This window comes from Loxodonta africana, chromosome 3 (genome assembly GCF_030014295.1).
Source record: "Loxodonta africana isolate mLoxAfr1 chromosome 3, mLoxAfr1.hap2, whole genome shotgun sequence".
Classification (NCBI taxonomy): Eukaryota; Metazoa; Chordata; class Mammalia; order Proboscidea; family Elephantidae; genus Loxodonta; species Loxodonta africana.
Genome location: NC_087344.1, coordinates 33,280,712 through 33,306,369, shown reverse-complemented (window position 1 = coordinate 33,306,369; position 25,658 = coordinate 33,280,712). Strand labels below are relative to the sequence as shown.

The 25,658-nt window shown below is 56.0% G+C and overlaps 1 protein-coding gene across 12 annotated transcripts in view; it reads right to left on the bottom strand.

Annotated features, from left to right (window-relative positions):
- MAST3 (microtubule associated serine/threonine kinase 3) overlaps positions 1-24,501 on the bottom strand; it is a 38,674-nt gene extending 14,173 nt beyond the window's left edge. Inside the window, exons 1-14 of one of the 12 annotated variants that reach the window (XM_023552224.2) lie at positions 24,453-24,501; positions 18,578-18,609; positions 6,312-6,400; positions 6,158-6,230; positions 5,969-5,989; positions 5,404-5,482; positions 4,792-4,949; positions 4,586-4,661; positions 4,108-4,317; positions 3,924-4,025; positions 3,280-3,412; positions 1,825-1,883; positions 1,034-1,119; positions 451-659 (exon numbers count right to left, since the gene is read on the bottom strand). In XM_023552224.2, coding sequence (XP_023407992.2) covers positions 451-659; positions 1,034-1,119; positions 1,825-1,883; positions 3,280-3,412; positions 3,924-4,025; positions 4,108-4,317; positions 4,586-4,661; positions 4,792-4,949; positions 5,404-5,482; positions 5,969-5,989; positions 6,158-6,230; positions 6,312-6,400; positions 18,578-18,609; positions 24,453-24,491 — 1,366 coding nt within the window. In that variant the 5' untranslated portion in view covers positions 24,492-24,501. Of the gene's footprint in view, positions 1-450; positions 660-1,033; positions 1,120-1,824; positions 1,884-3,279; positions 3,413-3,923; positions 4,026-4,107; positions 4,318-4,585; positions 4,662-4,791; positions 4,950-5,403; positions 5,483-5,968; positions 5,990-6,157; positions 6,231-6,311; positions 6,401-9,786; positions 9,913-15,940; positions 16,031-16,263; positions 16,550-18,577; positions 18,610-24,452 lie in introns of those variants that run through there. The other 11 variants (XM_023552226.2, XM_023552219.2, XM_023552220.2 and 8 more) reach the window with 11 other exon arrangements.
- Between the last annotated feature and the right edge of the window lie 1,157 nt (positions 24,502-25,658).

The following is a 25,658-nucleotide window of genomic DNA, read 5'->3' as shown; positions in this document are numbered from 1 at the left end:
GCAAAGTGTCTCTGTTTATCAGTCAGGATGGAGAGCCAGGGAGCAACCCTGCCTGCATCATGATTCTCCTGACCTAACCCTGCCTTGAATTTTTCTGAAATCTGATCTCACAACACCTAGGCTTGGCCCCCAACCTTTCGCCTTCCAACCACACCTCCCAAAATCCTCATTTCCTTCCTTTGAACATCTGCCTTCCACTTCCTCCCGCTTGGATCGATCCTCCTCTCCTGGCCCCTCAGGGTCCTACCCTCACACTCCTCTTTCAGGCCCGCTCCCTCCATGGGTGGGCCTCCCAACCCAGACTAGGAGCTCCTGATGGACCCACACTGGTGGTCTGGGACCCTGCAGTGGGCAGAGCAGACACCATCTTGGTTCAAAGAAGGAGTTCTCTCAAACAGGGGATAAGAGCCCTGTCTCTGGAGGCATGCAAGCGAGTACTGGTGCCCGCACCTTCCACGTACTCCATAACCATGCAGAGGTGGCGCCGGGTCTCAAAGGAGCAGAACATGCTGACCACGAAGGGGTTCTCGGCAAAGGTGAGGATGTCACGCTCCACGAACACCTGCTGGATCTGGTTACGCAGGATCAGGTTCTGCTTGTTGATCTTCTTGATAGCAAAGCGCTGCCGTGTGTCACGGTGCCGCACCAGGTAGACGGCACTGCAGGGAGCAAGGAGTGGGGGCAGGGCTGAGCCTGGGTTCAGTGTCCTTTGCTTGGGCTGTGCCTCCGTCCAGGACATTTTCTCTCTTACCTGGCCCCTCTCCAGAGCAGCCACCCTACAAGTTTAAGCTGCCACCCCCTACACCTGTCTGGGGTGGGTAAGAGCTTGGATCATGGACAGAGCTGTCTGCAGCCCCTCCCTACTGTGTTGTGTCTCCACTTCTCACTCCAGGCCTCAGTTCCCTGTCTGTACACTCAGGGGCCAACGTGCAAGCTCTGCTTGGGAGCGGGGAGCTGACATGGAGCTGGCCCGAGCCTCAGTCATTCCCATGGGCATCTGAGAAATGGGCCTCTGGCAGACCCGAGGACTCACCCATAGGCCCCGTTGCTGATGAGCTTGATGGTCTCGAAGTCATTCTCGCACGGCTTCCTCCGAGAAGGGCCGATTAGGGCCCGACTCTGTGGCGGGCAGCAGGGGCTCAGTGTCTTGCCTCACTACGGATGCTGCTGCGGTTCCCCAGTCTCTAAGTCCAAATTGCTGATCCTGGGGCCTGACACTACTTTCCAAACCACTCGAACTCTGCTTCTGAGTTTCTGAGTTTTCACTCAAGCCATGCCCTTCTTCCTAGCAAACTCCTATACGTTCTTCAAAACTCACCTTACCTTCCCAGTGCCCCCTCCAAATTGCTCATCCCAGCACCTAACACTTCCTTCCCTCAATCCAAACTACTTCTGAGTTTTTGAGCTTTTGCTCAAACTGTGTCCTTCCTCCCAGCAAACTCCTACACATCCCTCAAAAACTCACCCTCCCAGCGCTCCTTCCAGCAGTTCAAAAAATTAATCCCTGCACCCAACATTACTTTCTCTGCATCCTAACAGCTCAAACTCTGCTTCTGGGTTTCTTAGCTTTTGCTCAAACTATGTCATTCCAACAAACTCCTACACATCTTTCAAACTCAGCTTCCCAGCGCCCCCACCCCTCATCCTGTCCTGACCACCCTCTATGGGGCAGTCCTACCTACCCTCACCTCCTCCCAAAGTCACAGGCACTTTATTAATCGCCGACTACATGCAAAACTTTAGCAAACTCAGCCCTCCTGGTGGCCGCCTGATCTACCCTAGGGAGGACAAGATGGGTGGGGACCCCAAAGCTGTGAGACTCACCTCCGGGGACTCAGGTGTGAGGACCTGTCCATCGTCAAGGTGACTCAGTGGCACCATCTCTGCAAGACAAGGGAGGGATCAGTTATTGCCCTTCTCAGGGTCATACTATCCATCACCCAGAGATTCCCTGAGGCCTCGAGGCACGTCCTGAACTGGAGACACTGTGTCTCCCTCCCCATCGATGTACCCAGTTCTCAGCCAAACCCCAGGAGGCTGGACTAAGCAACAACTGAGGAACCTTCTAGAAGGGGCATTGCTCAGCCGTGACCAAACTCTGGCTCTAAGCCTCGGGCCTGTGACACATGCCTTCTGCTCTGCCCAGGGCACAGCTCAGGAGGAGGTCCTATTATTTTCCGTTCCCCAGGGCTTAGCAGAGGGACATAAGCCATGATGGTGGCCATCAAGGCAGCGTCTTGTAGCCACAGAGCAAGGCTGGGACAGGGTGGCAGAGCCTGGCAGACAAGGGAGTCCTACATTCGAAACAAGCCCCTCCCTACTCTCAGATCCCCTGGCCCCACAGCCTCAGCCGTTGTCCACCTAGCCAATTAGCCAATTCCTGCCTCCCCTACACCCAGGCTGACCTATACCTGCTATCCACATTATATCCATTTGACAGGTGGAAGAACTGAGGCCCGGCAGGGCAGTGTGGCCACCTAGCTTGTCCACACACAGTCTGACCTCTGGCACACGTGGGTTTGAACCCCTGCTCAATCTCATCTGCTTGAAGCCTCAATTTCTTCAGCTTTAAATGGGACAACAGCCCCATCCTGGGATTTAACACAGCAACAGTGTTACGGCCGCAGTGTGTCTGGCCCCTGCCGATGCCCTCAGCTCCCCTAGCTCCCCTCCTTCCTCTGCTCCAGCCCCACTGCCCCTCACTGCTCCTCCAACACGCCAAGCATAGTCCCATCGCAGAGCCTCCACATGTTCACTTCTCTGTCTGATTCACCCTCTCCCCCAGATCTGTACCAGGTCACCTCCTCCTCCAGCTCCAACAGCACCTCCTCTCAGACACCTCCTGGCCACCCCCAGACCAGGCAAGGTCCACATTTATGTTCTTCTAGCACCACGTCTCGGCTCCCCTAGCCTGGAATTTTGGGGATTCTTTGGCAGAGCTTGTCTCACCCATGGCTTGTCCCCATCCAACTCTGAGTCCCTCCTGGGCCAGTGAGATGAGGTTTGTGAACTCACAGAACCACTGCTAATGGATGTCCCCCAGCATTTGGCATTTGAGGACACTGAGCTCCCTGAGGCCTAGGCAGGTCAGGGGGTCTACCTTGGGGCTGCTGGACCTTGGGATCCCACTCAGTTTGCCCCCACAGGTGGCTGAGGGCTGAGCCATAGAGATGAAGGACAGTGTGCGAGGCTGTGGAGCTGGACAGGCCTGGGTTAGAATCCCAGCTCCATTCCTGCCTCTCTGGAAAGCGACCCCATCCTGTTCCCACCCCAGCTCACCTTCAAGAGGGTCCTTGGTCAGGCCCAGCTGCCCAATGATGTACTGTGGCAGGTCTGTCTTGATGCCATGCCCCTCACGTGCTTGGCCCTCGGCCGCCTCTAGCAGGTGGTAAAACTCCTCTGGGTCGAACTCCTAGGGGTGCAGGGGAGCCAGTCAGCCAGGCCACTGGCCACATCGTACCACTGAGCCTTTGCACATGCTGTACCCTCTGACCGGGTCTCAACTCCTTGCACATGCGTGCTGTTCCTTCTGACCAGGTCTCAACTCCTTGCACATACTACTCCCTCTGTACACATGCTGTTCCCTCAGTACACATGCTGTTCTCTCTGACCAGGTCTCGACTCCTTGCACATGCTGTTTCCTCTGTGCATATGGCATTCCCTCTGTCTAGGTTTCAACTCCTTGCATATGTTGTACCCTCTGTCTGGGCCTTTGCAGCACATGCTATTTTCTCTGTGTACTTGCTGTTCCAGCTGTCCAGGACTCAGTTCCCCACCCCACCTCCAGGAAGCCACTCCCAGCCCTGCAGCATCCTGTGTCCCTCTCAAAGCTCTCCATGATGAGAGTTGTCTTGTGGATCTTAGGGTGTTGACACAGCAGGACTGTTGGGGGGCCCTGCCCAGCCACACGCCAAGGGACTCACCAGACACTCGAGGAGCCGCGCTGGCCGCGAGATGATGATAAGCAGCTTCCGCACAAGCTGAACCACGAAGCCAACTTCCTCACTGTCTGAGCGCTCGTGGGCCTGGGGGCAGGCAGACGGCAGCGTCACCCACAGGACCCCCAGCTCTGCCCCACCTGCCCGGGACCCCTTTCCCCCGACGCACATCCAGAAGCAGGCGCTCCAGCTTCTCCTGCATCTCCAGGAAGTAGCGGGAGGTGATCAGTGCCTCAGCCGACTTGGCCAGGCAGTCTCGGGCCAGCTCGACGAGCTGGTGGTGGATGAAACCCAGCACGCCATCGGCCAGCGCCAGCCGGTCGCCGGGTGCGAAGGCCGCCAGGAACTCCTGCAGGCGGCCCTCCATCTGTGCTGTGGCCTGGGTGGGAACAGATGGGGGTGTCGGCATCAAAGGATGGGACCAGCGAGTGATGCAGATAGACAAGGGCAGGAGAGGCACAGTCGGGGAGACAGACTGAGGGACGGATGGGGGCTGGGGAGTCGGAAGATGGGGGACAACATGCACAGATAAAGTGTTCAAGACAGAGACAAGGGAAAGACAGAAATGGACAGATGGGGGACACAAGTAGAAAGACAGCGAGTCATGTTGGGGGTTGGGGCTAGCCCAGCCGCTCAGCAATGCCCACCTTGGGGAACCTCTCCCGGTACACGTGATTCATCATGACTATCTCGTTGTCGAAGTTCCCCGATGTGCGGCCCGGGCTGAAGAGGGGAGGGTTGGCTCATGATCTGGGGCCTGAGACTCAGCCCAGGGTGGGAGATCAGAGGTGGAAGCAGAACCAAAGCCAGTGTAGGGAGGGGCTGGGGCCCAAGGTCAGCAGTCAAGGCCCACCTGAGGCTGCGGGAGCGTGGGCGCAGGCGGGGCGAGCGGCCACCCTCCTCATCAGCCACACTCTCTGAGCTGCGGAAGTGCTTGGACAGGAAGCACAGCTCGTCCGGCGTGGGCTGGAAGGGCAGCTGGTGGAGGCGCTCCCGGGAGGATGAGCTCGACTGGGGGGGCAGGGCCGTGGGTGCATGGTCAGCATCACAGCCAGGCCCCTGGATCTTCCCTGCAAGGCCCAGACTGCCTGCCAGCCCCTCATATGGTAACATACTTCCTCCTGCATGACTCCTATGCATCCCTCAAAACACCTGCTCCAATGCCCCCCTCCTCCAGAAAGCCTTCCATGTCTGCTCTCCCCTCCACTCTGTCCTGCAAAACCTAGGCTGCCTGTCAGCCCCTCAGACGGTAACATACTTCCTCCTGCATGACCCCTATGCAGCCCTCAGAACTCTAGCTCCAATGACCCCTCCTCCAGGAAACCCTCCGTGCTTGCCCCTGCTGGCCAGGCCTTGACTCCATAGGCTGGGGCTGTCTATGTCTCCCAGACTGGGGGCTCCTCAGGGCCAAGGCTGGGCTCTCCCTTGCTGCCTGTCCACCTTGCTAAGGTGGGGCTGCAGGTACCGAGACGGTGGAGCTGGGGGTGTTCGTTCCATAGCCAGATGATGGGAGGGATGCGAGGGACCATCTTCTGCCGTCTGCCCTGGAGGGGGAACAAGAACAGTCAGAAGGTACTGCCCCCATGGTTTGTACAAACTAATGGTAGACACTGAGGCAGAGGGATTCTGGCCTTGTCTGAAAAAGCTGTGAAGAGGACCTTAAGCAAGACTCATCCTCCAGGAAATCCTCCTTGACCCAGCTGCCACTATGCCCCCCATCAAAGCTGTGACCTCTCTGGGTTTTAGCTGCCCAGTTGGTTAGGCTGGCTGCCCCCAGCAGACTGAGGACACCCCAAGGGCCAAAGCTCAGCCTCCTGTTCATGGCCATGCGCTTGGCCCCCAACACAGGGCACAGCACACAGTAGGCACTAAATAATATTATTGAACAAATAAGTAAAATTTAAGTGCTGGTACACAGTAAGTGTACGATCAAGGTTTTGTGGAGTGAATGAAGGTTTTTGGTAAATAAATGATACTTGAACTGGACCGAGTGCCCCTCCTCCGCCTCCCCAGGAGCTGACGGAAATTACCTGTCACTGCGTGGGAGGTGGCTGCAGGTGGCCGAGCGTTTGCAGGGGTGGGAAGCCAGAGGGAGAGATGGCCGGTCAGGGGAGGGGAAAAGGGGAATGAGAAAGTGGGTCCTGCCACCGAGCACATGTCCCTCAGGGTCCCCTTGCCAGCTGGGCCACCACTGTCCCCCAAAGCTGGCCACCACTCACCTCCGGGCAAAGGGGAAATTGATGGCAGACGCGGCAGAGAAGTTCCGGGGACTGTCCAGTGGGCTGCTGCCTGCTGCGGACAAGGCAGGGGAACAGAGTCAGGGGGGTGGGAGGCGGAATGCCATGCCCACCCACCTTGTGCCCTCAAACTCACCCGTTGGAACCGACAGCGGCGACAGGGGCCGAGAGAGGGTCGGTGAGGGCGTTCCTACTACAAGGCTTTTGCGGTTCCCGCTGCGGCAACTGTGTGTAGGGAGGGTAGGTCAGGGGCTGCACCGGGCCCTGGGCCTCAGAAGTCCTGGTGTCCAACCTGGAGCCCACGTGCAGCCAGCTTTGGAAACTGGGCCCCACTTTGCCCACTCAGCCCACCAGGTGACTGCCCGCAGCCCTTAGCTCAGTCTTCAAGGCCCAGCACTGGACAAATATGACCTATTGCTGACGTGACTGTTGTTGTTAGGGGCCGTCAGGTTGGCCCTGACTCATGGCAACCCCAAGCACCATGGACAGAAACGCTGCCCAGTCCTGTGCCACCCCCACCATCAGATGTGGAGGAGATCACTGTGATCCATAGGGTTTTCATTGGCTGATTTTTGGAAGTCAATGGCCAGACCTTTCTTCCTAGTCCGTCTGAGTCTGGAAGCTCTGCTGAAACCTGTTTGGCATCACAGCCATATGCAAGCCTCCACTGACAGATAGGTGGCGGCTATGTATGAGGTGCACTGGCCAGGAATCGAACCTGGGTCTCCCACGTGGAGGGCGAGAATTCTCTCACTGAACCACTACTACGACTGTTATTAGCGGGTGGTGGAGTAGGGGGCGTTGCACACGGCCAGGAGCCCCTGGCCAGCCTCTGCTGCAGTGTTCCCAATCCTATCCCTCCCATCTTTGCCCGCACTGCTACCCCGACCAGAAGCACCAAAGGACTGCTCCTAGGCAGAAGGTGGAGAAGATCCCAGAGCCCATAGGTGGGTTGAGGCTCCCCACCACTTCCATTCCATGCACCCATTTCCTGGGTTACTGCCCCAGTCTCTTCACAACCCCTCACTCTCCTTTAAAAAGGCTTGTTGCTATCGAATCAATTCTGACTCCTAGCTACCCCATGTGTCATAGGATAGAACTGTTCATAGGGTTTTCTTGGTTGTAATCTTTACAAAAGCAGATCGACAAGCCTTTCTTCTGAGGTGCCACTGGGTGGGTTTGAACTGCAAACCTTTAGGTTAGCAGCTGAGCACAAACCACTTATGCTACCCAGGGACTCCCCCCCCCAGCCCCCCCCCGCCACTAAATGCCAATCTGCCCCAACTACAATCCTAACCTCAACATCTTGTACAGTTAGGTCCTTGGTCCTTCCCGTTTTGCTTAATTTTTGCCACTACATTTCCCTCTCTGCACCCAGTTCCCTACCAGACCCCCAGGCCCAACCACTCCTCTTTGTGCCCGCCCTGGCAGAGGGAAATCAGGAGCAACATGTCTCCCACCCCCAGCGCAGTTACCCAGCAACGGCTCTGCTTGCTCCCTCTACAAGGCATCAGCCCACACAGCCCTAGCCGCCAACACCAACGCAGCTATGCGCAATGCGAGAGCCATGAAGGGAGAGAGAGATAGGGCCACTGGGGCCTCAGGGAGCAAAAGGGTGTCCCAGGAGGAAGACGCAGTGCTGGGCAAGGGGAAGGGGAGAGTGGTCAACAGGTGACATGGGGACACAGCTGGAAAGGCAGGGAAGGAGGGAGGAATGTCTGTGTGAGCCTTGGTTTCCCAATCCATAGACCTTGTAGGAGGGAGTCCCTGGGTAGCACAATGGTTAAGCGCTCGACTACTAGCCAAAAGGTTGGTGGTTTGAACCCACCCAGAGGTGCCTCGGAAGAAAGACCTGGCAATCTGCTCCTTACAGAGCAGTTCTACTCCAACACATGGGGTCGCCATGAGTCAGAATCGACCTGACCAACTAACACAACAACAACCACAGATCTGGAGGGATGGAAAGAAGATTCAATACACCCAAACACTGGTTGGGTTGCGCTCAGCTCTGAGCCTAAAAAACTAAATCAAACCTGTTGACATCAAATTGACTCCAATTCATGGCAACCCCCCGTGTTACAGAGTAGAACTGAGCTCCACAGGGTTTTCTTGGCTATAATTTTTGCAGAGAAGATTGCCAGGCCTTTGTTCCGTGGCACCACGGAGTAGGTTCAAACTGCCAACCTTTTGGTTAGTAGCCAAGTGCTTAACCATTTGTGCCGCCCAGGGAGGGACCTGTTGGCCCCGGGGAAATTGGAGTATGTACATATGTTGCTGTCTTTCTCCCGACAGCGCTCACGGACTAGAATAAGTGAAGAAAGAGAATTCAGCTGCTTCTTGAGAAAATTAAGCCACCAACAGGTGCCAACCCCAACAGGCCCCACAGGCGGGAATGAGAGCAACTGCACCCATTTCTCAGTTGGGGAAACTGAGTCCCTCAGATGTCAACAGCCTCTGGACTATTCCCCCGCCTGAGGTGCAGAAGAAGCAAAAGTGAAACCTGAAGGTTCCTGCAAAACTTCCTGCCCACACCCCGTCCTCTACATCCTCACCAGGCCCCTCACTGGGGGCCTCGCTCCCATGCTGCACACCACAGCCCTGCTGCTTCCAGCAGCATTTGGGAAAAATACTGGTTGCCCTCCCTCTGGCTCTCAGGCGAGGCCTCCTTGAAAACACAGCCAAAGTTGAGGTCTCAAAGGGGAACTGGGCCTCATCCGTTCACTCCGCAAGCATATAACCAGTGCTGAACATTTGCTCAGCCCTCCCTGAGCTAAACCTCTAGCTTTGCAATTCAACAATCACCAGAGTGGTACCCAGGACACAAGAGAGAATGAGAATATTGCAGAAAGCGGGGCCTGGAACCAGATTCCTGCACCCCACCCCTGACCTGCTCACACATCCTCTGTGGCTCCCCAGCACCTGGACTCGGAATTTGCAGCCTTTCCGAAGCTGGTCCCACTGTTAATCCTTTGCCTGTGTTCCACCCAGAAAGCCCAACGACCCTGTTTCTGCTCTTCAGAGCCTGAGCTTACCCCTCCACCCCCCTCCAGTCCTGCACTGATGAGAAAACTAAGCACAGAGAAATTGAGGCACTGCCTGATGTCACACAGCCTGGGAGTAGCCAGGCTGGGACTCCAACTCAAGCCTGGTAATAGTCTACAGCTCTCCCTCGTAGCCTCTCTGCTTTTCAGATGGGGAAACTGAGGCTCAGAGGGGCCTGAGATCAAATGCCGGGCGTGATCTGAACTCCTAATAACCACCCCCACGCTGGCCTTGTGTAGGAAATATTTGCTTCTGAGCCAACATTTCCGCTGGCTGTGCCCCCTGGGCAGACCAGCCTCAGTTTTTCCAAGAACCCCGTCCCCGTTTCTTCCCAGCGCTAGAGACCTGAGTTCAAATCCTGACTCAGCCTCAGCCTCAAGTCACCACTATCTCTCCAGTCCCACCCCTGCACCGGGAGACACCCCAGGCTCCGGAGCCCCAGTTCGGGAAATGGGGGAGGTGCAAAAGGAGGGTGCCTGGGACGCCCCCATCTCCTGCCGCCACGCACTCTGGCCCGCTAGGTCCCCACTCGCCATCCAGAGACACTTGTGCCCGCGCCGCGCCCCTACCTCTTGGAGCGCTGCAACAGCGCACCTTTGGCCAAGCGGCTCCGGTGGCCGGGCGCCGCCACGGCGGTCCAGTAGCTGGGGTCGGACATGCCGCTTCCCTTTGTGCCGCCGCCGCCACCGCCCGAGGCCCGGGGACTCAGGAGGCGCGGGGCGCCGGCTGCGAAACTTGGCCGGCGGGCACGACCTAGGAGCAGGGTCCCGCGGTGGGGAGGGGGCGGCGCGCGCTCGGGGCAGGGGGCGGGCGGGGGAAGGAGGAGGAAGCGCGCGCCAGGCGCGCGGCTGGGAACGGGCCCAACGAGGGCGGGGGCGGGGCCTGGGGGACCCACGTGTCGGCCAGGGGGCGGGGCGTTGCCATGGCCGCTGGTGGAGGGGCGGGACGCTACAGGGCCGAGGGCGGCGAGGGCGGGGCGTTGCCATGACCGCGGCCGGAGGGGCGGGACGTTGCAAGGCCGCAAGCGATGGGGGCGGGATGTTGCCAGGGCCGCGACCGGCAGGGGCGGGGCGTTGCTAGGGGCGGGGGCGGGTGCTGGCTGGCAGTCCCCTAAAAAGTAAATCCAATCACGCCTGCCCCTCCCCGCCCCAGGGCACTAATCTCTGAGCAAGGCACTCAAGATCCACCGAGCAACCTCTGCCTGGCTCAGGCTTTTTCTCCCGCTGGATCACTCTGGAATCGACTGGACGGCAACGGGTTAGGGATCACTCTGTAGAAGGCCCTTCGTACCTGACAAAAATCAAGCGTCCCCCTCCTCCAGGAAGCCCTCCAAGATTCCTTTTACACACCCCTAGCTGTCCGTCCACTCAAACCTGAACCTTAACCTGACGGGGCTGGAGGTGTCTGCTGGCTCTGTTGCCCCAAGCCTAGGGGTTCCCTTCTTGGGGATCCCAGTATACCCCAGCATTGCACTGGCACAGAGGAGTGTTTGCTGAATTAAGTCACGGCATCTTGCCCCTATATGATGGGAAAGGGCTTCAGCCTGGGTAGTCAGGAATCAGACCCCTGTGTGACCCAAAACTGAACCTCTCCAGCCTCAGTCTGCTCATCTGTTAAATGAGAAGGAAATGTGGGCTGACATGAATGACATGAAGATTTAAAAAAACAAGCCCGTTGCCCTGGAGTGGAAATCTGACTCATGGCACCCCATGTGTTACAGAGTAGAAGTGCCCCATAGTGTTTTTCTTGGGTGTAATCTTTATGGAAGCAGATTGCCAGGCCTTTCTTTCTTGGCACTGCTGGGTGGGTTTGAACTGCCAACCTTTAGGTTAGCAGCCGACTGTGAACTGTTTGTGCCACCCAGGCTCCTCTGTGAGGATTACACAAGATTAACTCAGAGATCGGGCAGCACCTGCAACAGTGCCTAGTAAGCCTTCAATAAATGTTAGCAACAAACTAACTTCCAGGCCTCGGTTTCTCCATCTACAACCTGGCTCCATTGTGAAAACGGAATAGAATCATGGGCCTGGTTTGGGGCTAGGGATGCGGTACTTTTTTACCATGGAAGTCTCTATGGAAGGAGGAATATCTCCAAGCATACAGCTGTTGTTTTTGCGAGGTGTGGTCAAGGTGATTTTCGACTCATAGAGACCGCATGTGTTTCAGAATAGAACTGCCCCATGGGGTTTGCTAGGCTGTAATCTTTATGGAAAGGAGCTCTCGTGGTGCAGTGGCTAAGTGCTCAGCTGCTAACTGAAAGGTCGGCGGTTCAAACCCACCAGGTTCAAACCCACCAGCCGTTCTGTGGGAAAAAGATGTGGCAGTCCACTTCCGTAAAGATTTACAGCCTTTGAAACCTTAAAGGGACAGTTGTACTCAGCCCTATTGGGTTGCTATGAGTCAGAAACAACTCAACAGCAATGGGTCTGGTTTTAACGAGTTTGATCTTTATAGAGGCAGATCACCAGGTCTTTCTCCTGTGGAGCTGCTGGATGGGTTCAAACTGCCAACTTTTCAGTTAGCAGCTGATTGCTTAACCATTGCACCAACAGGGCTCCTTCAGGCATACAGTAGGCACTGAATTAATGCTTCCTCCTTTCTTGATGATGCTGTGAAGTCGGGGACAGCGTCACCCTGAGGGCAATCCCTTCCTAGGCCACATGGTACATTGGGAACTGACCCCGGCCTGACGCTAGAGCCCAGGCACCACATCCAAGAACAGGAGACAAGCAGGGAGATCAAGGAATGAAGGGGATGCCGCCATCTCCCAACCCTCTCCCCTGACCTGCCCATCCCTCTCCCCACTAGCGTTGCTCCCCAGACCCACCTGTCCCCTCCACGTCCAGTGCCACCCCCAGGTGTCCCTGCCCTGTGGTCCAGAACTTCCTGGGTGTCTCCCTATGAACACCTGCCAGGAACCTAAGAAGCCAGGCTTGAACACCCATACCTGGCCATTAATTCACTCAACAAACACTTTCTGAGCACCTACTGTGTGCCTAGCACTATGCTGGACTCTAGGGCCCCAGCATAGGCTCAAAAAGCAAAAAAAACAAAACCAAACCCATTGCCGTCGAGTCGAGTACAGACTAGGACACGCAAAATCCCTGCCCTCAAGGGGCTCCTAGTTTCATGGGGGAGGTGGAAAGTAAAAAGGAAATAATTAAATAAACAAGACAATTTCGAACTTGGAAGTGGAGGAAAGAAAAGGTGTGGTGACAGTGGTGATGGGTGACTTAACTGGGAGACCTCTTGTGAGGATGTGACACTACAGCCTAGACAATGAGTAAGAGGAGGCAGCCATGGAGAAAGTGTCCCAGGCAGAGAGCATAGCCTATGCAAAGGCCCTGAGGTGTCAGGACTGTAGGGGAGATGCCAGCAGGCCAGTCAGGTAGGCCTTGAGGGCTGCAGTTTCGTTGTAAGAGTAACGGGGAGTTATGAAGGGTGTGTCAGCAAGAGAGGATCATGATCTAGTCTATGTTTGTTAAACACCCCCATGTCTGCCATGGGGAGCAGGAGTTGTCAGTGTTAGGAGTGGAGGTGGCAAGAGGCCAAGCAAGGGCTGGGACAGCATCTGGGAGGGAAACATGGAAGCCTGGGCCAGAGTGGGGCCATAGAATAAAGGTGGTAGATTCAGACCTTTTGGGGGGTTGAGGGACTGGCCGTGCTGAAGGTCTGGACATGGAGATGAGGGATAAGGGACAGAAAGAGTCACTGACAGCCTCCAGGTATCTAGCCTGAGTCCCACGGTGGAGGAAGGGGACATGGGGTGTAGACAGCAGGTCTGGGGAAATCAGGATCCCGGGGCCATGGTGAGTTTTTGATGCCCACAAGCATGGGGACCCAAGCGGGGACAGAGGCAGACTCATGCCCATGAGATGTCCCCTCCCAATGTGTATGTGTATAGGGACACACCTCTGCATGCATGCAGTAAAGGAGCTGCCCCCACACCCCCAGGCACACTGCCACCCAGCACTACCTACACGCCCCCTGTATGCCCACTGCCCTGGCATCCCCAGCAGCTGCGTCTCCCACGCCCATCTGGCCTCATTTCCCCCTGTGCAGAACAACACAACCCAGAGGTCTGTGACCATGGGTTGGCGGAGCCACCGTCCGCTAGATCATGCCCTTCCCCTGTTCATACACCCACCACGGCTCCCTGCTGCTCTTGCAAAGCCACGCTCCTGGATGAATACCTCTCCTGGGACTCAGGTCCCAACTGTCTTTGACCCACTCTGTAACCTCAGGCTCTGTCTCTCTCTGTGCTAATAGCTATGCAAACGGAAAAGCCCCAGGTGGGTGTACAGACGACCACTCCCAGCCCCTCCTTGGTTGGACCACCCCAGTTCTTTCCAACTATGCGTGCACTGTCCACACCCATCCCGGCCCCACACTCTGCAAGGCTTGCAATATCCTCAATAGAAAATCCAAACTCCTCCCACCTTTGGCATTTGAAGCCCCAAAGGGAACACACTCCTGACTCTGCTGTTCCAGCCTGGAATGGCCTCTTTGTCACGTCTTTGTTCTTGAGGGCCCCAGTTACAACTTTCTTCAATGAGAGGAGACCTCTCATTCCTACTTTGTGCCTCTCCAGTTGCTTTCCATTTATCTGGACCACATGCATTAATTGAGCGCTTGCTGTATACTAAGCTCTGCCCCAGCAACACAGCATGATCAAGACAGATGTAGGCTCACAAACTTCTGGGTGAGAAAAACCACCACCCAATAATCACTCAAGAAAATATGAACTCACACCATGACCGGGGCCAGATGAGGGAACAGGGTGTAATGGACATAAATGGGGCCTGGGGGACTTTGGGGGCAGGGGTGGTCAGGGAAGACTCTTCAACTGAGGGTTTGACAGAGAGCTGACAGATAAGCAGATAAAGAAAGGAAGAAATGAAACGGAGCTCCAGGCAGAGGTAGAGCACGTGCAAAGGCCCTGAGGCTGAACCACTTTGCATTCTGAAGGAACAGCCAGGAGGCCATGGCTGGAGCAGAAAATGCAAGAGGGAGATGGTGGGAGTGAAGGCGGGGAGGCTGCAGGGGCCAGGCCTAGGAGGACCACAAGGATGGATATGGGTTCATCCTAGGTGCTTGGAACAGAGGAGGCCAGGACTCATTTCCTCTCCTGGTTTAAGGTGATGTGCCTCTGCTGCCCCCTGGTGGCAGGTGAGGCAGCCCGGGAGGCCTCTTTCAGAGCCCCAAACTCTTCTCAGCTGCCAGTGGCCCCCCCAACCCCACCATCCCACACAAGGATGCCTCCCCTCATCACTCAGTTCCTTATCTGGGTTGAGGCCAAGGACTCAGTGTCACACTTGGCTTGCCATTCCTTACTAGGGTGCCCCTGGGCAACACACTCGAAGGTCCTGTGCCTCAGTTTACATCCCTGCTAAATGGGGCAACAGCGGTCCCTACATCCCATTGGAGGCCCTGAGTTGAAGCCCCACCATCTCCTACCTAGATCCTGCCCCAGCTACTTCCCTGCCTCAGCCGCTGCCATTCCTGCCCTCAGTTGACCCTCTTACACCAGGGCAGCCATGGGGGCTTTAAAAAGCTAGTTCTTGCCACAGGGCCTTTGCACACGCAGTTCCCTCTGCCTGGTAGCTCTCTTCCTCTACCTCTGCCCAGGTCTTGGCTCAAAGATAACCTCCTCCTAGAGGCCCTATCTGAAAAGATCTTGCTCATCTTTTCACTTGATCACCATCAACCTCTCCAGGAAGACTGACAGCTCCATTGAGGGAGACACCATGTTCATTTTGTTCAAAGCCATGCTCCCAGCACCTGGCACACAGTAGGTACCTATAATAAGCACTTGTTGACTGACTAAAGGTAACTGCCTTCTCCCCAGCACCCACTCTAGGCTCCATAATATTCCTTCTTCTACCCATTGAAGGCCTGTGGAGAGAGTCTGAGCATTTATACTAAGGTGTGAATGACTGAAAAGGAATCAAATTTTAGGTAGCACAGACCCTCATATCTGTCCCCTCCCTGAACCTTTATCCCAACCTTGCAAGAAGCCTACAATAACCCTGATCATCCCTCCTATACAGGTGCAAGATTCTGAGATCCAGTCACACAGGGTGGCTCAACCCTTAACAGAGTTGGATGGCAAAGCTGGCCCTGATGCTTGGCCCTCAGATGTACTGAAGCAGGAGAAGTGGCATCTCCTCTCCGAGTCTCAGTTTCCTCAGCTGGGGAACTGGCTGGAGAACAATGTCTCCCTTCTGTGGTTGGAGACAAAACACACTGCCCCTGGTACATAGTTGGCACTCAGTCAAGTGTGGTCCTTCTGTCCCTCCACCCCTTTTTGCCTGTTCCATTCAATGTCCGGGGCTCCAATGCTGGACTCTCAGGCTTGGGTGCATGTGTGCTCACAGGGAGGAGCTTTCTGGTCAGCTGAGCTGGGCATGGGGAGGCTCCCTGAGGTCACAGCTGGGCAGACCAGGCTGATTCAACCAGGAAGGTCCTGAGAGGCCTGGGAACCCAGCACCTGTCTTGGGGAAGTCCTTGGGCAACAGCTCAGGTTCTGGTCTTGCCTCAGAGACACCTGTCAGATGGGGTACCTTCCTGGCCGTGGCTGAACATGGAATTTCCCCAAGACGGCCTCAGTGTAGACTGCGGCGCCATTTTATGGAGAAGTAAACTGAGGCTCAGAGAGGTGAATCACCAGAGGAGGGAGAGCCGGGGCAGGTCCGGGCCCTGCCCCCGCACGCTGTCACTCACCTCCAGGGGTGCAGGCCCAGAGAGGGGCTGCAGGGGCTGCAGGGGCTGCTGGGGCTCAACAGGGCCGGGCTCTGGCTGCTCGGAGACAGACTGCAAAGAAAGAGGCCCGGGACGGTGAGCCTGGCGGTGGACGGCGCGCGCCCAGACCCGAGGGGAGGGAGAAGAGGCTCAGGCCCGGGATCCTAGGTCTCTGAGCAGGACTCGAGGGCGGGGCCAGACCGATGGCCCGGGAGGGCTTCCTGGAGGCGGCAGTGCGTGAACAGCGACGCGGGGGGAGGCCCGCCGTCATACTGTTCCCCGCCCCCGCCCAGCCCGGAACTCACTCGAGGGTCAGCGCCGGGATGTGCAGCTTGTCCCTGCGGGATTTCATGCCGAGGCCGGGGCCGCGTCTACGCGGCCGGGAACCGACGCTCCCTTCGCAGCTCGTCAGTCCTGGCCGCGGCGCGTAGGGACCGACTGACCGACGCGGACGCGGGCACTGCACGCCTGGCGGGTGCGGAGGACGCGGCGCAGGGTTTGGGCAGCCAGGGGCGCGGGGGACGGGCGTTCTCCGCCTCGGGGCGGGGCTCGGTGCCCGCACCTGCGCGCAGGCCCGGCCCGCAGGAGGGATGGGGGTCTGCGGGACGCCGAGGCCGCGGGGTCTGGAAACGCCTGGCTGCGAGGCCGGAAAGAAAGGGCGGCCAGTGCCTACTCCGCCCGTATTATTGCTCCATCCCCTGGCCACGCCCCAAGCCCCGCCCCCCTGCCCCGGAAAGCTCTTGGACCCCAGAGCTGCGGTCACCACGCCCCTATCCCTCCCCCAGTCCCTCTGCGAGACGTTCAGGGTCCAGCACGGCGGGTCTCCTCATTATCCCAGCGCATACCGGAGGTCCAGAGAGGACCCAGTTGGGCATAGAGCAAATGGCAGGGAGTGGGCAACCCACAGAGAGCCTTTGGCCCTGTTCTGTCCCGTGACCCGGGACTTTGCCCCCCGAGGTCCAACTGATTCGCTGTCCACCACCATCTCTCCGGCCTGCACAAAGGCCGGGGTCAGGGCCTGCCCTCAGGGCAATGTCCGAGCACCACCAGGACTGGGGCCCTTAGGGCCCTCCCCACCAGTTGCACCATCTCGACTCCATCAATGAGCACATGGCCTGAGCTTGGGACCCACTCTGACTCCAGCCCCACCATAGGATTTCAAAGCTTCATCTGACTCCTACGACTTCCCGTTCTCCTCTCTCTCCGTCTCCCCGTTGCTGTTGCTTACTCTGCTCCAGCCACCCTGGCCACCATGCTACTTCCCACCAAGCTTGTTCCCACCTCCCACCTTTGCCCATGCTGTTCCCTCTGTTGGAATGCTGTTCCCACCAGACATTCCACCTGGCCGGCTCCTCTTCCTCTTCCAGATTTTGGCACAAACATCACCTCCTTTAAGAGGCCCCCAAATCACCCAGGCTAAAACCAACCCCCTTCCCCTCTCAGTGTCTCTTAATTTCTTCCCCCACAAGACCTGGGTCTGGGCAAGGTCTGGGATTAACTAGTCTCCATGTCTCCAGTGCTGGAACAGGGCCCGGCAAGCAGTAGGCGCTCAAAAGATGTTTGTTGAATGATTTTATTGAAGGGCAGTGGAATTCCCACCCCCAGCCCAAGAAAACATGACTCCCAAGGAGTGGATGTCTGTATTCACACACCTGCAAAACCACCAAACCAAAAACCAAACCTGTAACTGTTGAGTCAATTCTGAATGATGATGACCCCATACGTTTCAGAGTAGAACTGTGCTCTATAGGATTTTCAATGGCTATAATCCTACACAGTAGATCACCAAACCTTTCTTCCGTGTCACCACGGATTATGAACCATCAACCTTTCAGTTAGTAGTTGAGCACAAACCATTTACGACAGCCAGGGACCAAGACCACCAGCCAGCACAATTCTCTCGCCCTTCCTGGGCCTTGGTTTCCTCATCTGCAAATGGGCAAAGGCACTGAACAAAAAGTTCTGTATACTTCGGGATCCGAAAATGCCAACCTAGAGGAACAGTGATGTGGTCCCTGAAGGAGATGAATTTCATACCCCATGAAGGAGCCCTGGTGGCAGAGTGGTTAAGTGCTCAACTGCTAACCGAAAAATTAGTGGTTTGAACTCACTAGCAGCTCCACAGGAGAAAGATGTGGCAATCTGCTTCCATAAAGATTTAGAGCTTGGAAACCCTATGGCGCAGCTCTACTCTGTCTTACAGGGTCACTATGAGTCAGAATCGACTAGACAGCAGTGGGTTTTGAGTTTGGGTTCCCTGTGAGGCAGTGAGTTCCTTGTCACAGGAGGCATGCATACTGGTTCTAGGATAATGCGGTTGGAGTTCTACAGTGTAGACTCTGGATTCCAGACAAGTTTCCTTCCTTCCCAAGCTGAATGTCCTTGAGCTGGTAACATAGCCCCTTTGTGCCTCAGTTTCTGCATCTGCAAACTGGCACTGGCCTCCCATGGGAGGGCCTGGTGAGGTACTTTGCAAACACCAAGGCAAGATCAAAGTGAGTGGCAATGCTGTAATCATTAAATAAATTCACAATTCGGTGGCTGCTGCTGAAATATCTGCACCCAGAACCACAGAGCCCCACCCAGCCCAAAAGCCCCCCAGGCCCAAGGTGAACTCACCCACGTCCCCGGCGTGGCAGACTCAGCTCCTTCTGAAATGAGACGAAAATGAGGGTTATTCCCCCAGGAAACAAGCCCTTTGTGCTCCCCCACCTGCCTCTCCCTCCATTCAGCCCCCAGTTCACCCAGCTTCAGAAAAAACCTTCTTCTTGCTTGCCCCACATGCTGGGCTGAGCCCTGCCTCAGGACCTTTGCCAGGACCTCCCTCTCTCCCTTCTGCCCCTAGTTAACTGCGGCTCATCCCTCTGCTAAAGTGTCTCCTCTTCCTGGAAGCCTTCCCAGACTCCCAATCTACCTCCCCACCCAGTTCTTACCCCACTTGCACTAAAAATAATTTTGTTATTTAAAATAACCAGTTGTCTGTGGGTGATGCAAATGCGTAAGCTCTCAACTACTAGTGGAAAGGTTGGCAGTTCAGATCCGCCCAGGAGTGCCTCCGAAGTCAGGCCAGGCAATCTGATTCTGTAAGGTCACAGCCCTGAAAACCCTAGGAAGCAGTTCTATTCTGCACACACTGGGTGGCCATGAGTCAACTCCATGGCAACTAACAACAACAAAGTAACAAATTAGTTGTATTTATAAAGAAATTTGTCAACAGCCGCTAAATCCTCATAATCTGTTGAGGAAAGATAGATCACGAGTTGGCTCGTCTCTCCGAGATCTGAAAGCCACTCCCTCCCCACGCTCTGCAGAAAACTGTGCAGATTTGGGTCCTGGGTGGCCTGTAGGGGGAAGGGTACTACCCTGTGACCTACAGCTCCCCTGGATGCCCCCACCACATGCAGGGCAGAAAGCCCTGGGCATGGGGTCCACTCTGACCCCAAGTCCACCTCAGACAACTTACCCAAGAGAGTTTCTAAATTCTCCAAGGTCCTGGAGCACAAGTTTAGAGTCAGGATCAGATCTATTATCTGTCCCTTCCTGGCCATGCAACCTGGAGAAAGTGACTTGTGCTCTCCATGCCTCGGCTTCCCCATTGGTAACTTGGAGGTGAGGATCCCTGGTGGCAAAGTGGTTAAGCGCTTGGCTATGGAACCAAAAGGTCAGCGGTTGAAACCCACCAGCCGCTCCAGGGAGAAAGATGTGGCAATCTCTTTCTGTAAAGATTCACAGCGTTGGAGGCCCTCAGGGGCAGTTTTACTCTGTCCTATAGGGTTGCTGTGAGTAGAAATCGATTCTAAGGCAATGCGTTGGAATTTGGAGGTAACATAGGAATGACTCTGGGGTAAGAATGATCAGCCATTACTATTGTTGTTGTGGAACCCCGCAAGGGCCTCCGCGGAAGCCATCCTGATATCTGGGCTATACTGACCACTTTGACTAAGTTGCCCACTACAGTCAGGCAAGGGTCATTTTACAGGCTGGAGAAACTGAGGCCTGAAGGGAAGCCTGCAGCCTATGTCTCTCGGCGGAGGGAGGGCCGGGAATCCGAGTCTCTGGCCGCCACCACCACCACCACTACCGCCACCACCGGGGTGCTGGCGTCAGGGACACAAGACTATTTTTACATCTGTGGGCCTGGGGCTGCCCACATCCCAAGCGGGGCGTTCACCATGGCAACCTGTGACGTCAACGCCCCCGCAGCCAATCGGAGGGGGCCGGAAGCCGCCAGGCACGGGACGACGGTGCGGGAGGGGTTGGCTTGGTCTAGGGAGGAGAGGAGGGGTTGGTAGGGACCCGGCCTATCTTCCGAGGCCCGACCCCAGCTACCCAGCTTTCAGAAAACGGAGCCATTCAGGGTGGGAGGAGGTTGACCTGCCACGCTGAGGTCGCCCTGTCTGCCTGAATACTTCTGGAGATGGAGAGCTCACTACCTACAGTACAGGGCAAGAAGCTACAGGCTCAGGAACCACCACCACCGTTAGGGTCTCCTTTTGCCCCCTCCAATCACTGTGGGATTTTATACCAACTCCTGCCCCCTCCCCCCACATGCACACCCAATGTGAAATAGGGCAGAGCTGGGATTGGAACTCAGGGGTCCAGCCATTTCCTTCCAAACCCCACAGTCCTTGCTTGCCAGTGTGGATTCACCACATCTGGGCTGTGTGACTCTCTGCCAGGTGACTTAACCCCTCAGTGCCTCAGTTTCTTCATCGGGGAAGCAGACAAATTACATAGAGTCCTGGGAGAAATTGAGTGCCAGGCTCAGGACCTGGCACTCAGGGAGGCCTCAACAAATCAGAGCCAAGACTATGATTTTGTGAGTTTAATAATAACCACCAGTTTAGATTTGCTTCCAAAATACAAGATGATGTAAAGCCATAGAGGGAGGCGAGGGAAAGCCATGGACATTGGACCCCGCCCCCGGACCCTCTGCTCCCGGAACCATCTGCTTCCGCCCCCAAACACCTCCTTGCCAGCTGTCGTTCCCAGGGGGAGGCACCCCCTTAGGCTGGAATAGGGTTGGTGGGGGCGCAAACCCCCTAGAACCACCCATAAAAATAATATTTACCGCATCCCCATCTGTGCACAGCTAGGCTGGGCAATGCTGTCCAGCCTCCCAAAGCCTCAGTCAAACCCCAAAGACCCCCAGTCTGGAGGAGACAGAGCAGAGAGCATGGATTCCCCAAACTGGAGGAGTTAGGGGAGGGCAGAGGAAGAGACCAGGCTGGAGGCACCCAAGGGGCTTCCTGGAGGAGCGGGTGTAGAACTGGGGCAGCAGGAGCAGAAGTGTGGTGGTGGCACTCAGCCCCTGGGATACAAAGCCCCATAGGAGGTTGGGTACAGCTGGAGAGAAGGGAGAAAGAAGTATGCAGGGGCCACATCGACCAGCCAGAGGGCTTCCTGGAGGAGGAGTAGAACCCACCCATGAGGAAGCAGTGCCCCCTTAAAATACAGCCCTTCTAGGGAGCCTCCCCAGTAGCAGGCACCAAAGTCCAGGCCCCAATGAGACACAAGCTCTGGCTGCTGTCTCTGTTCCCATATCCTGTTTGGGGATCTGGTTTTAAAACATTTTTTTCCGGTATCTTCCTTAAGCCAACCTAGGAAGAACAAGGCCCCATACTGGGGTCTGCAGGCCGGGACCTGCCCTGTATGCCTCACACTGCCACGCCCTAATTGGCCAGGTCATCAAGATCTATTGTCTTGATCAGTCCTGGGCTTCAGTCCACTGCACTTTCTCGGGCTTTTGTGAATTGACTCTTCAACTTTTGGTAAAGTTCGGCAGTCAGGAAATCTGATTGGCTGCAGCTGGCAGGCTGCCATCTGATTTGCCGGGGTCCTCCCAGGGCAGGTAACTGGGGTGCCAGTTAGGGGAAGCCTGAGTCTGCAGCTTCTGCTCAAAGACAGAGGCCCTCAACATCTGTGTACCCTCAAGTGCCTGGTGGGGTTCGAAATCCAGGTTCCTGACCTCCTGGCTGTTACTTTTCTTCTCTGACCCTCAGTCTCCTCCTCTGTAAAATAAAATAAAAAAAAACCCAGTGCAGATAGGCTTAATAATGGCACCAACCTCTTGGGCTGTTAGGATGATTATACGCATATATAGTGCTTAGCATTTGTAGGTACCAGTTAAGATTAAAAAAAAAAAAAACTGCCCCACACGGTTTCCAAGGAGCATGTGGTGGATTCAAACTGCCAACCTTTTGGTTAGCAGTCTTAGTTCTTAGCCACTACGCCACCAGGGTTTCCCCAGTTAAGATAAGTAGTTATTATTACTTTGGTTGTTGTTAGCTACTGTCTGGTCAGCCCCCCCCAACTCATGGCGACCCCATACTTCTATTATTTTATTATTTTCATCACGTCCCACTTGGTTCTCTGTTTCAGGCTCCCCCTTTGCCTTCAAGACTCTCATTTTCCCCCTCACACTAGCCCCAAAGGAGTCTTTCCAGCTTCCAGATCTGAACATGTCCTCCCTTGCTCCATCACCTTAGAAAGAAAGTCTAGTCTCTTCAATGGGTGCTTGAGACCTTGTAGCAGATGGTCCTTGTCACCTACTTGAGTCACCCCATTTACACACCCAGCTCTGTTTAGGAAAGAGCCCCTAGTTTCCACATACAAGTACAGGTTGATTCCTCTAGGCTTTGCAGTGCATGTCCTCTACCTGGAAGGCCCTCACCCGCCTGGCCAATCCCTTCATGTCCTTATGCACCCCGCGGCTGCTCCCCCCCCACCCCCCACGGAGACCAGACTAGGCTTGGTCTGGAGGGGCGCTGGACCAACCTGGATTCAATCCCGACTCTGTCACCTACACGCTGTGATACCTGGCCAGGTGGTTATGCTTCTCTGAGCCTCAGTTTCCCCTTTTGTAATGTGGGACTCATCATCAAAGAACGACCCCCCCATGTGCCAGGTTCCTCTTCCTGACGTCAGTAGCGCCCCTACTTGCTTCCCCGGGGGCGGTTTGGTTATTTTAAGAGGCCGCGGGCGGGCTCGAGTCTAATTGGGGCTCCACCCGGCCTGGGCCCCCCCCACAACACCCCATTGCTCGCTAGTCCTACCCCGCCCCCTCCTTCCCACGCAGGCTCCCCACCCCGACCTCTGGCCACAGCCCCTCTAGTCAGATACCCTTCCCGGCCCGCTACACCCGCGGAGATCTCTAAACTGCAGCCCTGCCCACACTCTCCCCAGCTTCCCCCAGCCCCCCATGGTTCTCCATTGCCTTGGCCCAGTTCGTAGCCCCACAGCCAGCGAAGTTTCAAGGCCAATCCGTCCCCTCAACCCCGTGCCAGCCTCACTTTGCGCCATCCTCTAGGCCCCAGCCTCCCTCATCTTCTTTCATTTCCCCAAATACACACCCCACCCTGTGCCCGGCCATCCGTGGCTGCCTCCGCTGCCCCAGGCGCCTGGGTCAGGCACCTCCTTCGGCCGTCACAGCGCCTGAGCGACCTCCATCACAGCTGACCACTCCATGGGGTTGCTGCTGCTCACACGTCCCCTTCTCCTCCAGGCTGGAGGCCCCAGAGAGCCTAGAACATCTACCAGCCTCTCCCAGACGGGCACACAGTAGGACTTTAATAAATGCTTGTTAGGTAAACGATGAATCCCAGATTCCCCACCCGCAAACCCAGTAGCTTCTCAGGGGTGTGGTTCAAGCCAGAACTTTTTAATTCCCATTTCACAGTTGGGGAAATTGAGGCCCAGAGAGATCAAAGGAGTTGCCACGCTGGGGGTCACGCGGCCCCTAACCAGGGTTCGAACCTAGGCACCTGCAGGCTTTAGCGCCCATGTTCTTACCTCCGGGCAACGCAGACTCCCAAACACAAACCCGAGGGGCCAGTGTCAGAAAGGAGGGGTCGTATGACAAATGGGAAAATTGAGGCCAGGAGAAGCAAGAGTGCTCCAGGTCACACAGCCAGTCGACAGCGGCTTGTGCCCCGAGTGGGGCTGGTTGAGAACGCAGGATTGAATACTGGCTGCACAACCTCTGGCTACTAGCCTCCACACCCGAGCCTCAGTTTCCTTATCTGACAAATGGGCGTCTGAATGCACAGTCCCAACCTCCTCGGGTCACCTTAAAGGTGGGCTGAGGCGGGGACCGCGGCGGCGCAGCGAAGGCACAAGGCAGGAGTTGATACATATTAGTATTGATATGTCATTAATAATAGTATTAATACAGCAATGAACATATGGTGCGTGCTCAGGCTGCTATTGATTTTATTATCAGCTTTGGAGGGGGTTGGGGGGAGCCAAAACCCTTAGCCCCTTCTTCCCACGCTATGCTCCCAGCCTCAGTTTCCCCATATGTCAAATACGGACGCCCCTCCCTCCTCCCAGAGTAAAAGCACTTTTAGAAGCAGATGGTCCGAGGGAGCTAGCGAAGCGCCCCCCATCCCGGCCTCAGTTTCCCCGTGCCCCGCGGAGGCCCCGCCCCCGGCGCCCTGGCCGCATCCACATGGCCGCGCCCTCTGCCCGCCCGCCCACGGGTGCGGGGCCTCACCTGGAGCCCGCGGCGTCGCAGGAGGCTCGGCTCGTCCATGGCCGGGGAATTCTAGCAGCCGGCCAGCCTCCGGCCCCTCCCTGCCCGGCAGACCCCGCCCCCTGGCACCATTGGCCACTGTCGGCTGACGCGGTCTGACTCTGCCCCTCCTCGTGAGCCTGGCCGGGAAGGCCCCGCCCCTTGGGCCCCGCCCCCCCAGCACAAAAGTAAACATTTTACAATTCATCCTCCTAGAAATAGGGACCATCATCATCCCCATTTTGCAGATGAGGAAACTGAGGTTCGCAGAGATTAATCCGTGTGCCTTCATCAGGGGCGTAGTCCAAGCTCCAGAGGGAAACAGCCAGAACTTCTCATTTCACAGATGGGAAAACTGAGGTCCAGACAGATCAAAGGAGTTGCCACCTAGGGCCATGAGGTCCCTAAGTGAGTTTGAACCTAGGGCTCCGCTGGCCTCGGCACGACAGAACCGCCAGACTTTTCCAAAGCAGCCACCTAGTTAAATTTGAATTTCGGGTAAATAATAGGGACGGTCTGGGTCGGAATCCGCTGAAGGCACACAACAACAACCACCACCACCACCTGGGTGGCACAAACAGGTAAGTGCTCGACTACTAGCTGAAATGTTGGTTGTTGAAACCCACCCAGAGACACATGGGAAGGCAGGCCTGCTTCCAAAAGGTCACAGCCTTGAAAGCCCTATGGAGCGATTCCCATTTGTACACATTGGGTCGCCATGAATTGGAATAGAATGGATGACAGCTAACAACAGCCAAAACTAGCCACTGATATAAATAATATTTTAATGCAGTATTTTAAAAAATCAAAATTAATGCCAAAATTCAGGATGCGCTAAATATCAAAATTATAAATATTCATGAGCCAACCCTGATTTTGCACAGCCCTGTCTCACTCACTCACCTCACCCAGATCCCAGCCCTGGTCCCACTAAAACTTTATTTACAAAAACAAGTGGTGGCTGTAGTTGCCGGTTTGTGTTTTGAGAGTGGCTGAGTGCTTCGTGAGCACTGTCTCTCACAGCTGTCCAATATTGTGTAGCCCTGCTTTGCAGAAGGGGAAACTGAGGCTGGGAAAAGCCCAAAGTCACATGATGGTACCCACTTTCTCTCTTCCACTGGGACTCCCATGCTTTCTGCCTCTGCAGGTTTTCTCGGCAGCCCCACTGTTCACCTGGACACTGGGCTA